The following is a 14,479-nucleotide window of genomic DNA, read 5'->3' as shown; positions in this document are numbered from 1 at the left end:
TACACCGATGTACGATGGAAACCGATGCACGCCTTGCTTTCCTCCAATTTGTTTATTGATGTATTCGCATGAATTGCAATTTTATTTTCACATCATTCACTTACTTGCTTGTCTGGTTTCACTGTCTCTGTCCCCGTATCGTGTGGTAAATACAGTTACCACAAGAGGGAGCCGTGATCCAACTTTAAAAGAGATGTCAAGCACAGTTATATCATCTTATATTCTTGTTTTTCTTCTTCTTATCATAAATTACCTCGGCTTTGTGGGTGCAGTTTTTACAGATTCCATTCTGGAATTTACATCTAAATAGCTTTTCCTTCTACTTACATTTAAAATATTAGAGTCTCTCACACCACTCTCCATATTATTACTTTCCACCACCGCAGACCGTACACGTTGAAATATATATTCATTACATTGATTGTTTAAACAATTGAAGTTGAGTAAAAAAAGAAAAATCCATATACACCAGCTTGATAAGAAGAGCAACATTTATTTCACACAATATAAAACAGATGGGGTATTGCATATCAGCTGCAGTATGTAACCACACCCTCCCATCCTGCTGTACCATGTACAATATATACACGACCGACCTCTGATAATTACATCTTTTACAAAGGGAAAACCATTCATCACAAATCCAAAAAACAAAACTAAAAACGTCCTTATTGCGTTTACATTATTATTTTTTTTCTCGATGTATTTATTATTTTCTTTACATGTGCTATTCTATTCCTCTTTCAATTCCAGGACTGAACCAACACTTCATAAAATAGATCCAAACTCTGAAGAAAAAATATGAATAACTCTGTTTGCTTAAATATGTCTCTCAGCAACAGAAAAGGAACGTCGGTAGCGTCTCTTAAGCCAAAACATTCACATATGTGTCGGCAACAGTGCGACAGAGACTGCAGGAGATCAGTATAAATAATCACACCAGGAACAAAAGGAACAAAGTAATCTTACCTGCAGCGAGAAGGTGGAAACTCTTTGAATAATAAATCAACTATATTTCATATATTCTATTTTTTCTTTACATGTGAAATAAATGTTTTTACAAAAAAAAATAAAAAATACTAAATTTAAGTGGCAACAGCAAACGCCTCATGGTGAGAAATAAAGAAAAAAAAATGCATTAAAAATAATTGCGCTGAGCATAAATGTGGTAAAAACATGTAAACATGTTAAAATGTTAGAACTTAATATTTGGCGTCGTCTGTTCCAGTGCCAGAGGTGCTGACGTGGAACGCAGGGGTGGGATGTACAGGTCTGGATGCTCACATCACGGTCTGTAAACACACACACACACACACACACACACACACACACACACACACACACACACACACACACGCGCGTGTGTGCGCGTGTGTGTGTGCACACACGCACACACACACACGCACACACGGTAGCCATCTTTCAAACAAGAATCAAACACACAAACCTTATAAATAATAAACACAGAACTGCTCCCTGCCAGTGAGACAGAGGTGAGTGTGTGGCGTCGGAGGCACGGGGCAACCAGGAAAATAATAAAAAATAATATAAAACTCAAGACAGGAAGTGGCATTAGCGGTGCAGCAGCAGCGTGGGGTCACAGTGAGGCGTGGAGGCGGTGCAGCTAAGGCCCCAGGCTGCGGTGGAGGCCGGAGGCCGGATGCGGCGGCAGGCGGAGGCCTCTCCGTTGTGCTGGTCTGTTCCTTCTCTACATCCCGACGGCCGCGGCTCCCTTCAGGTGTAGGTCTTCACCGAGGACAGAGCTTGGGCTGCGGAGGGAGAGGAGCAGCGGTCAGAACGAAAACAATCCTGATCGTACCGTTTGTGCGGCATCGCCGGATCCATGCGACAAACATCACGAAGAACAACGCTCTGGCTGAGGAGTTGTATACACTTGTTTTAAATACTTTATTCGTCTCTACTAAAGTGCGGTTTGGTTGTGGTTAGACGTTTTACTTACACTTTACTTACAACTGACAGAAAGTGGTAAATATCACAAAAAATCACTACTAAGTGGAGTAAAAAAAAGTCAAGGATAAAAATGAATTTTCTTTGGACCAAATAAATTTCGATTCAGAGTCAAAATACGTTAAGTGAAAAAAAATCTATTAAAACATGTATAATGATATAAAAAATGTAAAATGAAATACGACATTCAAACACCCCCCAGAAAAGACTTAAAAAACAAAAACCGACCACATTCAAACAAGAGTGGGTGTGGATGGAGCCCTTACTGGTGCTACTACACACACATGAAGTGGGAGCCGTCGGGGAGCTGTGGGGGCGCGTTAGGTGACGGAGGTGGATGGAGCGGTGACGTGGACGACGGGCTTTTCACTGCAACGACACACAGCGGCACGTCGAGCACACAGGCAAAAACACAGGAAAACATGCACGCACGCACACACGCACATGCACATGCACACGCACGCACACACACACACACACACACACACACACACACACACACACACACACAGACACACACACACACACACACACACACACACACACACGCATGGATGCTCGATTGAACTTGTCGGGAGACAAAGATGTTCTGCTGAAGTTTGAAACACAAATGAATATCTTTGAAAATTGCGTATTGCTTATTTCAAACTTCTGCCGGAAACAACATAATTTATTTGTTTCTTATAGTCTTCAGTTAAAAGAGTAAAAAAAAAAAAGAATAATTTCTACCGTTTCAATTCCACAATCGACTCGAAAATTGCTTATGAAACCATTTCCCGCCAAGGGATTGAAAAATTTAATTTCTATATTAGACGGAATTTGTTGGGCGAAATGCTTTTGTGATGCACGTCAGGCGGCCAAACTGAATTCGGCCGCAGATCTCATCACGTACAAAATGTTAATATAACGATATAGAATGAAATGCTGAGCCATGATCTAATCAATAAGGTATTAAATGGGTACTGAATGGGACGTGAGATGGTTCCCTAATGCGTGTCCATGTTCCCCGATACAGCACCATCTCTAAACTGGAAGCACATCCAACCTCGCCAGAAACAGACATCTCAGCCTCCTCATGACTGATAGTCCTGGGAGCCATTAGTGTTTTTCAATTCACATTTAATAATGAAAAAAAAGACATTCTTTTGCACTTTGCAGCCACCGTCGCCTAGCAACCGGCCGCTGCAGCCGAGGGGTGGCTTCAGATAGATAAACGGGGTTAAAATAAACAGGCTTCCGCCGTCACGTCAGCAGCTGCTGCCTCCACAGCCGAGCACACGACAGGAGAAGAGTGATTAAACAAATTAAACTGAACAAATGGATGAATATTAAAGTGGTAATCCGTACGATCGTCAAGTCCCAGAATTCAACTGGAAACGGCCACATCTGGGTTTACACCCGCCTCAGCTCGCTTCGGCACTTTCTTCCCTCCAAAGTTTTCCTTCTTCTGACCAATTGATTTGTTCATTTTCTTGGTCACTTGAGGTGGTGGGAGGAGATTTTGCCATTGGAGGGTGCTGCTCTCTTTTATGTGATGGTGGCGGACCCCGCCACCAGCAATGAAAACAGCATGCGTACACCAAATACATTGAATGGCTGTTTTTTTTTATTAAGTGCCAGATAAATAAATATGATAGAAAAAAAAAAGGGATTTTTCTGAACAAAACAATCTTACAGATCACCACTTTAAACCTAATGAAGTGACTGGGGTGTGCACATGAACAGAAGGTGAAGCGGCGGCAGCAGCAGCAGTGTGATGGTGCAGAAGAAGAGTAGAACACACAGACACTAAATCTATTAACGACTGGCCCTCCTCTTCCATGCGTTATTCTTATCTATCCTTTGCGTCGCCCTCCCCCCCTCCTTCCTCCCTTGCTTCCTCCCTCGCTCCCCGCAGAGGGGTGTACCTGCCACCATCTTGCTTCGTTTGGAGGCCTCGGCCGCCAGCTCATAGGAGATATTAATCATCCTCTCCTTGTCCTGCACCGAAGCCTCCTCCTCAGCGTCCTGCTCCGGGCTCAGAGCCACGCTGGGAATCACGCCGCCGTGCATGCTGGGACACACCCACACGCACACACACACGCGCGCACACACACACAGACACACACACATAGACGTATTTAAGACAAACACACACACAATAGATAGCAATAGATGCAGTAGATAGAGCAAAGGGAAGCTTTGGCATCAACACAGTTAACCCAGCACAGAAACAGACACCAGCCCAGTTTAGTTTTTAGGTTTTTTTTTGTTTTTTTTTTCATCAGTTCCAGCAGCCGACATTTCGATTTCGAAATGTCACCGTGGCAACGAGGGACAAACAAAGCGCCGATGTGCGTATCTGCTGTTTTTCATGGATCGCTGTTTGTTATTTTTTTCTTCTCCCCAGGTGCAAAGTGACGCAAAGAGTCTCAGTTCCTTGAACGGGACCCATGGCTTCATCGCCGGGAGCCGTTTTCAGCTAGAGGGACGGTGCTGTTGATCTGGAGTCAACGCCACACAAACGGAAACCCTGGTTTAAAATAGTCCTGGCTCCGCTGAGGAACAAACGTCCTACGGTTCGGAGCATCAGAGCAACGGAGGCGTCGACCTTTCTGTTCTAACTTTCTAAAACAGCAGCTTAGGGGGAAAATAAATATTTTTTTTCCCCACAGTTTCCCCAAATCAGAGGCTCCAACATCAGCGAACTGACCGTGACATGAACATTAAAGCAATTTTACGGTTCAGATGCTGCCGCTTCTTTATCAAAAATAAGAATGGTGTTGTCCATAAATGAACATGATTTCTATATTTTTCGTTTTTTTTTTATAGAGCGGCCCTACGGTTCTGTTGATGTTTGATTCAAGCACTGGGGTCTATAATTAAAAATGTTTGTTGTTATTTCAATTGTCGGGCTATCTTTTACACGTGTAATGGTGATGCTGCAATACTGTAACGCGGTGGTCTCAAACTCAAATGACCCGGGGGCCCCTGGCCAGGTTGTTGTCTTCCGGGGGGCCGTGTTGAACTTCAAGGGAAAACCGGCGTGGTCTGTTTTGTCATTTTGTTTTCTTCTCCCGCACATTACTGAATTGCCTCCTGTTAGAAATATCTCTCTTATGATCTATTTAGTTCTGTTTTATATTATGAAAACATTAAGTGCATTTGTGTGGATTATTTAAGTATTGTTATTTAAAATTTTTTTTGGGGGGACAGATTTATCAAAAAATGATCACCATGTAGCGGGGCCACATGTAATTGTCTTGCGGGCCTGACGTGGCCCCCGGGCCTGTAGTTTGAGAGCCCTGCTGTAATGTGTACTTACACTGGACCAAACTGCTACTGGCCATATTGGGCTCACTAGTCAACTGTGTACATAGATTGATAGTGTGTGTGTGTGTGTGTGTGTGTGTTATTTCTAATCTCATTTTAATTTGTATTTTTTTCTCAGCGGCTTTGTCTTTTGCTGCTGTAACGGCTCAATATCCCTCTGGGGATTAATAACCTTTAATCTTGTCTTACATATTTACATGTAGGTATGAACTTAATAAGTGTGGCCTGTTTATCGTTTTCGCAGCCACTGTGCAGCCACCACCCCCTGCCCCGCCGAGCGCTGCGCTCCTGTCCTCACCTGTTCCTGGCGATCAGAGCCTTGATGCGATCCACCTTCTTCTGCTTGTCGGCTTCCTGCTCGGGGCTCAGCAGCTCGTCAGGGTCCGACTCCACGTAGCGCTCGGGGATCAGCACTTTGTCAGGCACCGACAGCTGGAGAGAGAATGAGAGAGAGAGAGAGAAAGGGGGAGAGAGAGAGAGAGAGAGAGAGAGACAGAGAGAGAGGGGGCGAGAGACAGAGAGAGAGAGAGGGGAAAAAGAAAGACAGAGAGGGAGAAACAGGCTGTCAAAGACGTGGCGAGGCGCAGAAAAACTTAACAAATAAAACATTTCTCCAGTGCTGGATAATCAAGACGGAGCGGAATCAACAAACAGATTCAGCATCAGCGCCACAACCTGGTGGAGGGGACAGCACCTTCTCCTTCCGCATATTCTCAGCTCTCCGTCTAGTGGCTGAAAACACCCAAAACGCTGTCGTTCCCCCCGTGAATGAACGCGTAGCGCCTGAGACGAACGCCTCCGATTCACATTCATCATTTTCTGCTCTCTTTCTAACGCAGCGGTTCTCAACGCGGGGTCCAGAGAACCCCAAGGGCCCTTCAAGTGGAGTTCCAGGGGGTCCCCAGCGAAATCTTTAAGTTAAACGTCACCATTATTCAGCTTATTAGACGTTATCACCATGAGACACAGTAGAATAGCGGCTGTTTGGGTCCTAGTTTCACTGGTGTGTAGTCTCTGCATTTGACCAGGAAGTCTCATAGAAACCAACGTCTCCTTTTGGAAGGAATCACACAGAAAACAATTTGGTGTTCAACCATCGGTAAGTCCGAGAAATGAACCTACCTCCCGGTCCATGTTGAAGTGGTCGGCCTGCGACGCCTCCTTGAGGCGGGCGATCTCCTCTGCCGGCGTCTCCTGCTCCCTCACCACGTCCTGCAGCCTCAGCGCCGCCTCCAGCTCCTGGATGTCACTGCTCATCACCTCCTCCCGGCGCCGGCTCTGCAGCTGTGCAACCGGGACATTTTAGTGGACGATGAGTCAGTTTGCAGTATGGTAGTTGTAGCTTTTTGTTCTTTTTATAAAACGCGCCGTATAAGCTCACAACAGTGTTATAACACATGTCTACCTCTTAAAGAGTAGCTATCTACTGAAGATTGGAATACAAAAAATGCACTAGACATCCCATTAACTTTCTTAAAATCAACTGATGGAAACGCACATAATTCACATCCTATTTGTTGCAACATCGGTTTAAAATGACACTCAGATTGGGATGGAAACATTCTGTATTTCTTTCTTTTCAAATGGTTATTTTGTTTGTCTTTTTTGATTTGTGAGGCAGACAACCACTGTAAGTATTGATCTCCATCTGCATCCTCCCTTCACACCTTCTGCTGATTTCAGCCAGTAGATGGCATTGATTCAGAGATAAAAGATTCAAGATACTAAAGATTTATTTGTGGCGTACATATTGTACTGTACAGCACGTAGTGAAATGCTTCAATGCTTCAAACTCAAGAGTCCGTGCTGGGCAGAGTAGTAAAAATAAGAAAAATAAAAATATGAATAAAATAAAAATCAAAATATACCAACAAGGGAACTGAACAACACTTACCAACTGTTATACCATTTTTGATCAAATTTGTAAAGGATCTTCTTAATATTATGACCTGGATTTAAGTGTTTCATTAGAGAATAATCAAATACTTCAGTTAACAACTGAAAAAACATTCTTTAACATTATTCACAAACACAGAAAGATCCCATTTCAGTCAAACCGTGCACTTTGCAGCTGTTCTAATGTGTGTGTTTGTGTGTGTGTTTCTGTGTGTGGGGGGCGTGCACGCCGCGGTACCTGCGCGCTGCGGGGCGGGGCGTTGCGCGACGGCGTGTTCTCCTGGCTGCTTCCTCCCCGGACGCCGAGGCCCTTCTTCTTCTCCCGCAACGCCCCCTGCTGGTGGCGGCGGATCCTCTCCAGCTGCTCCTCCACACTCATCCGGGGCCGACCGGCGTCCACCGCGCAAAGCTGCTGCTCCACCGCACTGCGAGGGCGATCCTGAGGCCGCAAACGCACGCACGCACACACACACACACACGCACGCACGCACGCACGCACGCACGCACGCACGCACGCACGCACGCACGCACGCACGCACGCACACACACAGGCCAACAGATAGGTGTAATGTCAGCCTCTGGAGGTTAATGAACCCAGCGTAGCACATGGATTTGTTCGGGGAAGCGGGTTCTGGCCGGAGGGTTTGGCAGAGCGGCGTCCTGCGAGCAGCCTCAGGGAGTCTCCACAATCTGGACCGCTCAGGGTTCAGGGACGGGGGGGGGGGGTCTGGCACGGACTGAACCAGGAGGCAGCTGAAGTGGAAAGTAACTAGGAAGGAACTACGTACCTTTTCATCTGTAACCCCATGTGAAATGGTATTGAGTTTCACTACAATTCAGTTCCTACACTCTTTAATCAAAATCATTTTCCTCATCACTACTTCTACTTGAGCTCAAGTAAATAATCTCAAACACGCACGCACACACACACACACTCACACGCACACACACACTCAAATCAGAAATTGTTAATTTTGTCTGGTGCATTTGCAGTCGGAAAAAATTGACAATGAAAACAGAATAAAAAGTGAAGGATTTTTTTGTGTGAAATATACAGTATATACAAATAGCTCATACAAATGCAAAAGAAAAATACAAAACGGAAGAAGTCAGATATCTAAAAATAGAAAATAATATGAAAAATGGGATACTACATACACAACACACACTACACACACATCCACACACACACACACACACACGCACGCACGCACGCACACACACACACACACACACACACACACACACACACACACACACACACACACACACACACACACACACACACACACACACACACACACACACACGCACACACACACTTATCCCCAAATAAAGCCGGGGCACTCCCTGCACTGCGGTGTCCTAATAACATGGTTAGTAAATTGAAGTGGTGAGCGTCTGGAAACAGTATTTAAATCAAGCCAGACGTTTATATGACTCCGGCCCTTTAGGAGGGAATGAGTCACAGTGGGGCCACAGAGCGAGGGGCCACATGGCCGCTTCCAAAAACTGACAATAGAAACAGCCCAACATGCAAAACAGGCCGTCAGGGAGAAGCCAGAGCTGCAGACACACGAGAACTGTGGCCATTTGACTCTTCTATAATAATAATAATAATAAAACATTATATGATTATTATCATTATTATTAACATGATCATGTTATTATATTGATATCATGCTGATTATGATCAGTTCTGTGCCAAATACATATTTGTATAAGAAAATACGTTTATCAAATAAGTTTCCCTGTAAAATCCGAGAAAAGGCAATGGCAGTAGTTTATCTGTTTCAATCATTTGTTTTAACTGGACAATGCGCAGCTTATTCAGAAGTTGTTTTCTGTTCTTTTCCAAAAATAACTTCTCATTTCAACAAAAGAGCATTCAGTTTGAGGAAATCAGACCCCTTCACACTCCTCAACACTGTTTCGCTCAATTCTCAAACGATGTCGCTGGGTCGACTGAGTGGAAGAGGAGGTGCTCCCCCTGGTGTCCACAGCCAGTTGTTGTGATAATGTCGATAACTTGTGGCGGTGTCATAGCATGTTTGTTTTTATTCGATATATAGTTATATCGATAATTGTCCAACCCATTCTTAGTAAAACAACCTTATTTTATTGCACGTTTTAGTCCAGTAGACCATCATGCGTAGCCAGAATTATTCTGATGTGGATGAGGGTGACGGTTTAATAGAAGCTTTGGATGAGAAAAAAGAGGACTTACATTCCTGGAGTCAGGTCTCCTCCCTTTCCTCAGGGTGACGTAGGACGCGATGGAGGACGACTCGGACATAGGTGATTTTGTCCTGGGGGGGACGATGCCCACTGGGTAGGACATCCCTGCGAGGCCGAGAGGAGCGGAAGATCAGAGGTAACCGAACCCACCCGGTTGACATGATGCTCGGCCCGGGGTGGTTATTACATCGTCATGGTAACCCCTCATGTGTACCTTTGTTTCCGGAGGGTTCCCTCTCAGACGCGTGCTCGGATCTGTCCTCCCCGTTGCTCTCGTCCACCTCGGCCACGGTGGTGAGCTCCGGCTCGCTCTTGTAGAGCCGGTAGTCTGGTCCCTGCAGGGAGAGGGGAGTTCAGCAGACAGTCACACATCTGGATCCGCTTTGCAGGCGTCTGGTCCCGAAATGACACATCCACCGTTTGGAAAAGAGCTTCATATCAGATTAAAACGTAAACAAAGACTGGTGCTCTCTAAAATACGGTGACCCGGTAAAGCCTTCACAGCTGAGACAGTAAACTGAAGATATGAAGCAGGGGTGTCAAACTCATTCGAGACTGCAGGCTGCATTGGTCAAAATGGAACACACAAGCAGGCACATAATATTAAAATGTCATTATACCATTGTCTTTAACATTATCAGCATTATCATTGTATAAAAAATGATGCTGATAATTAAAATCATTTAAATGGGATTAAAACATGTAAATGACTCAAAATACATATTTATATCTGAAAATGTTTTTTAATGTTCTATTAGATATATGAGGAAAAAAATCTGATTTTGACAAACTTGATACATTTTAATAATACATTTTAACTGAATAACAAACTGTGATTAGAGGTCTGTATGTGTGCGTGTGTGTGTGTGTGCATGTGTATGGTGTGTGTGTGTGTGTGTGTGTGTGTGTGTGTGTGTGTGTGTGTGTGCGCGCACGCGTGCACGTGAAACGACCAACACAGCCCACTCGGATGCTCTTTCTGGCTGATCAATTTGGAATAAAGCTTATGAAGTTACTTTTTTTCACTTCTCTGCTATACTGTAACTGCAAAGTGTTTCATTTTCCAAATTTCATTACATTTTATGAACTAGATTGACTCTAATATCTTAGAGACCTACACTGAACTGCTGATCTTAGTTTTTTGTACACATACTGTAGATAATAACTGAATGTGAATGTTTCTATGGAAATCTGATCTTTTTTAAATATATTTTACTTATATAATATATTACTTTTTCCCCTCGCGGGCAGCATCTTTGAAACCCCTGGTGGAAAAAAATAAACATAAAAAACAAGCACTCAAACTTAAACTCAGCTGAAATTGGAAATAGAGGACAAAGGAAAAAACTCACAACATTAAGACCAAACTGTGAATGGACAAAAAATGGGAATTGAAAAATATTTTGTCAAAATGAGAAAAAAAAAAAATTAAAACAGAAAAAAAGCACAATTTTGAAAGTGAAAATGAGAAACCCGTTTGTGTGGATCAGATGTTATTTAACGGTGAGCAGTTAAATAACAACAAAAATGGACAACTCTACGGTACGGTATCCACAAAATGGAGGAACACAATCAACCAAAATGAAAAAAAAAAAAAAATGAAAATAAAAAGAAGAGCCAAGCCATTAAATCAAAAAACAAACAAACCCCCAAAAAAGACGGTGCCGAAAAGGATGAAAAATAAAAACGGGTGGATGGAATCGGACCGAGCGCCTTACGCCGTGCGCTACGTTCCTCGCCCCGCTCTTCCGTTCCTCCGGCCGGTGGAGGGCGGAGGGACGCGGGGGCGGCGCGGAGGGAGCGTTGGGCTCGTAGGACCGGGGCAACGGCGGCCGCGGAGGCACGGAGTCCTCCTCCTCCTCCGCCTCCTCCTTCTCCTGCGGATCACACGAGTCAGGACTGGGAAGCGCGGGGGGCGTCCGGGGCGTTTGTGGGGAGCGGCGTGAGGCGGCTGGACACACTAACACCCACTCAAAAACACCCACTCAGAGTGACACATCAGGGCCGTTCCCGCTCGCATTTAAGAAATCTCCTTCCACGCATTATTTCCAACACCCACACATGTTTTCCTGTTAACCGAAGAATGCATGTGATGAACCCAAAAGACCCTGCTAAAAAGAGTTTTGTTTTTGTTGATAAGTTTTGCACATTGTTTCAGGAATCAATATTTAACTAAACTAATTGACATTCACGTCATCAAAACGGACTTTCCGGAATTTTATATTATTAAAATATTATGCATTTTTCACCCATCATATGCATTCTAGGGTTTAGAAACCGTGTCCATTCACATAGTTGTTGTTTTCTATCTTCTCAGGGGAAACTGGGGATGTACAATCTCTTTCATTCTCCTATGCAGAGCTTGCCAAAAGTGGTTGCCCAGTTGCCCTGGGCAACTGGGCAACCACAGACAGACAGACAGACAGACAGACAGACAGATAGATAGATACATAGATACATAGATAGATAGATACATAGATACATAGATACATAGCTAGAAAGAAAGAATTTGTGGAGGAGGTTTAGTCCCACAGAGCATCCGGTGGGCGGAGCCTCACCTCGCTCTTGTGTTTGGAGCTGTAGCCGCTCCCCTCAGCGGCGGCGCTCCGCTGGGCTTTGTGTTTTGCCAGAACCTCCATCACGTCCTGGATCCTCCACAGCTCCTTCTGGATGTCCACGTGCTGCTGGCTGGGAGGCTCCGTCTGAGCACGCACGCACACACACACACACACACACACACACACACACACACACACACGGGCGTGCGCGCGCACGTGCACGCAGGGTAGAGCGAAAGACAGATGGTGAGATGAGGGAAGAAAATGAACGAATGGACAAAGCGATGGAGGTGTGGAGGTGCAGTGGAAGCACAGAGAGGGGGGCGGGGGGCGAGAGGAGAGATCCAAGCACTATCGGGTAGCTGGAGCTAGAGAGAGAGAGAGAGAGAGAGAGAGAGAGAGAGAGAGAGAGAGAGAGAGAGAGAGAGAAGTAAAGAAGGAAGTGAGAGAAGGGAGAGAGGGAGAGAAAGAAAAGAGGGAAGTGAGAGAGAGGGAGAGCGCAAGACAAAGCTGAAAGAGAGGGAGCGAGAGAGAGAGAGAGAGAGAGAGAGCGAGAAACAGAGAGATAGTGGGGGAGAGCGAAGGAGAATGAGAGAAACAGAGAGAGAAAAGCAGACAGAGGGAGGGACAGGGAAGCGAGAGAGAGAAAAGCGCAATAGAAAAAAACAGAGAGAGAGGGAGAGTGAGGGAGAGCGGGAGAACGGAGACAGAAATTGAGAGTGGGGGAAAGTAAGAGGGGATGAGAGAGAGAAAGAAACCAAAGGAGAGGGAGGGAGACAAAGGGAGAGAGAACGAGGGAAGGGGGGAGAGCAACAGAGAGAGCGAGGGAGGGAGGGAGGGAGAGAGTGTATCCAGGCGAAGGACGCGTCTCTCGGCTGTGTGTTTCGAAAAGTCGCTCAGTTCGGGGCCGGACGAACACTCTGCATTCTACACGTTTCCTAAATCAACGACGCTACCGAATTCCTCTTTATTGGCTTTGTCTTCCACCAAAAAATGGTCATGTTCTGTGATACTCAACCTCTGATCTGTTTTAAGTAGAGTTTAGGATTTGGATCACCTATTGATGGGAGCGTACGGTATGGAAAGCTTACTTGGAGCGGTAATCCGTCAAGATTATTTTGTCCAAAGAAATCCTATATTTGATATTTCTTTCAGAATGGCCCTGTATAAGGAACAGCCATTCAGTGTGTTGGTGTGATGCATGTGTTCCTCGGTGTTTCCATTGTTGGTGTTTGGGTCCCGCCAGTGCTCGCAAGCAACGAATTACAAATACTTAAGTACTGTACATTTCTCCAACTTTATGTACTTACGTACAGTATATTCAGTTTTCAAAAACTTTTGACTTTTACTCCACTACATTTCCAAGCCAATATCTACACGGTTTACCGTTTGACACATTTGTGTTACTTCTTTTTTTTAATATATATTCATATACTTTGTTTTAAAAATATGGATTTAAATCCATGTGCATTCTTTGAATCAGGATTTATATTTATATCAACAGTTAGACACGCCAAGATTCGTTGAGCGCTCAGCTGCTGAAAAAAAAGTATTTAGTCATATTGTAGACGGAAAATGACTTTTAATACTTTTTAGTACATTTAAGAGCAAATACAAATCTACTTTTACTTAAGTAGAAACATGGTACTTTCACTTTTACGAGAGTAATTTTGTGCGTGCGTATTTGTACTTTAACTAAAGTAAAAGCGCTGAGTACTGAGTACCACCACTGGCTCCACCTTCCCTGGCAACAATGCTCGGACCCCGGCACGTGCAACTGGGTTCTTTGGCCACGGCGGTCAGGGGTCAGAATTCCCGACGCCTCATCAACACCTTTTCATAACGTTTCAACCTGCATCCGTGCCAACTCGGACACCCCGAAAGCGGCGCTGCTACCTGAGGGCTGCCCAGGGCCTCCAGCTGCTCCAGCAGGACGTTCCTGGACACCGTCACGTCTCCTTCCAGCATCTCGTACTCCCTCCACGAGCGCTCACACTCCTGGTGAAGACAGACCCCAACATGACATCTGGATTTTCGGCGTATTTCCGCTGCGGGCGGCGGGGTGCATTGTGGGGATGTAGCGGGAGCAGAGGGGTGGGGGGGGGGGGACTCACCGCCGCGACTCGGGAGAGCTCCCTGCAGGTGCTGAGCAGGCCGCCTTGCAGCACGTCCCTCTGCTGCACCACGCTCTGCAGGGTCACGGGGTCCACGCAGCCCAGCTCAATCTCCTGGCTGGCCGACAGCAGAGCCGTCTCCAGGGTGTGCTGGGGAAAAGTGTGATACAAATTTAACGACATTTAGTCAGGTTTTCAAAATGTTTTTAATATATATTTAGTACAGACAGAGTGAATGATTAGGTCGAAATATGGTAGGTTATGAATTAGATCAGGGGTCTCAAACCAACTGACTATTTTCTCTGTCTGCCGTCCACAGGAAAACAGCGTTTTAGGAACTGAAAACGAAGCTTTTGGAAAACGCCCCCTAGGGTGGAGATTTTCCTAAACTCT

The 14,479-nt window shown here is 45.1% G+C and overlaps 1 protein-coding gene across 1 annotated transcript in view; it reads right to left on the bottom strand.

The window, feature by feature from the left end:
* Positions 1-473: 473 nt before the first annotated feature.
* LOC307232217 (pleckstrin homology domain-containing family A member 5-like) overlaps positions 474-14,479 on the bottom strand; it is a 92,517-nt gene continuing 78,511 nt past the window's right edge. Inside the window, exons 15-24 of the mRNA XM_080003139.1 lie at positions 14,087-14,236; positions 13,869-13,970; positions 11,973-12,116; positions 9,629-9,749; positions 9,404-9,519; positions 7,415-7,615; positions 6,403-6,564; positions 5,579-5,712; positions 3,876-4,021; positions 474-1,769 (exon numbers count right to left, since the gene is read on the bottom strand). Coding sequence (XP_079859265.1) covers positions 1,735-1,769; positions 3,876-4,021; positions 5,579-5,712; positions 6,403-6,564; positions 7,415-7,615; positions 9,404-9,519; positions 9,629-9,749; positions 11,973-12,116; positions 13,869-13,970; positions 14,087-14,236 — 1,311 coding nt within the window. The 3' untranslated portion in view covers positions 474-1,734. The remainder of the gene's footprint in view (positions 1,770-3,875; positions 4,022-5,578; positions 5,713-6,402; positions 6,565-7,414; positions 7,616-9,403; positions 9,520-9,628; positions 9,750-11,972; positions 12,117-13,868; positions 13,971-14,086; positions 14,237-14,479) is intronic.

This window comes from Zeus faber, assembly GCF_960531495.2.
Source record: "Zeus faber genome assembly, chromosome: 6".
NCBI classification, from domain to species: Eukaryota; Metazoa; Chordata; class Actinopteri; order Zeiformes; family Zeidae; genus Zeus; species Zeus faber.
Note: the sequence above shows the minus strand (reverse complement) of the source record. Positions and strands in the feature narration are given on the sequence as shown.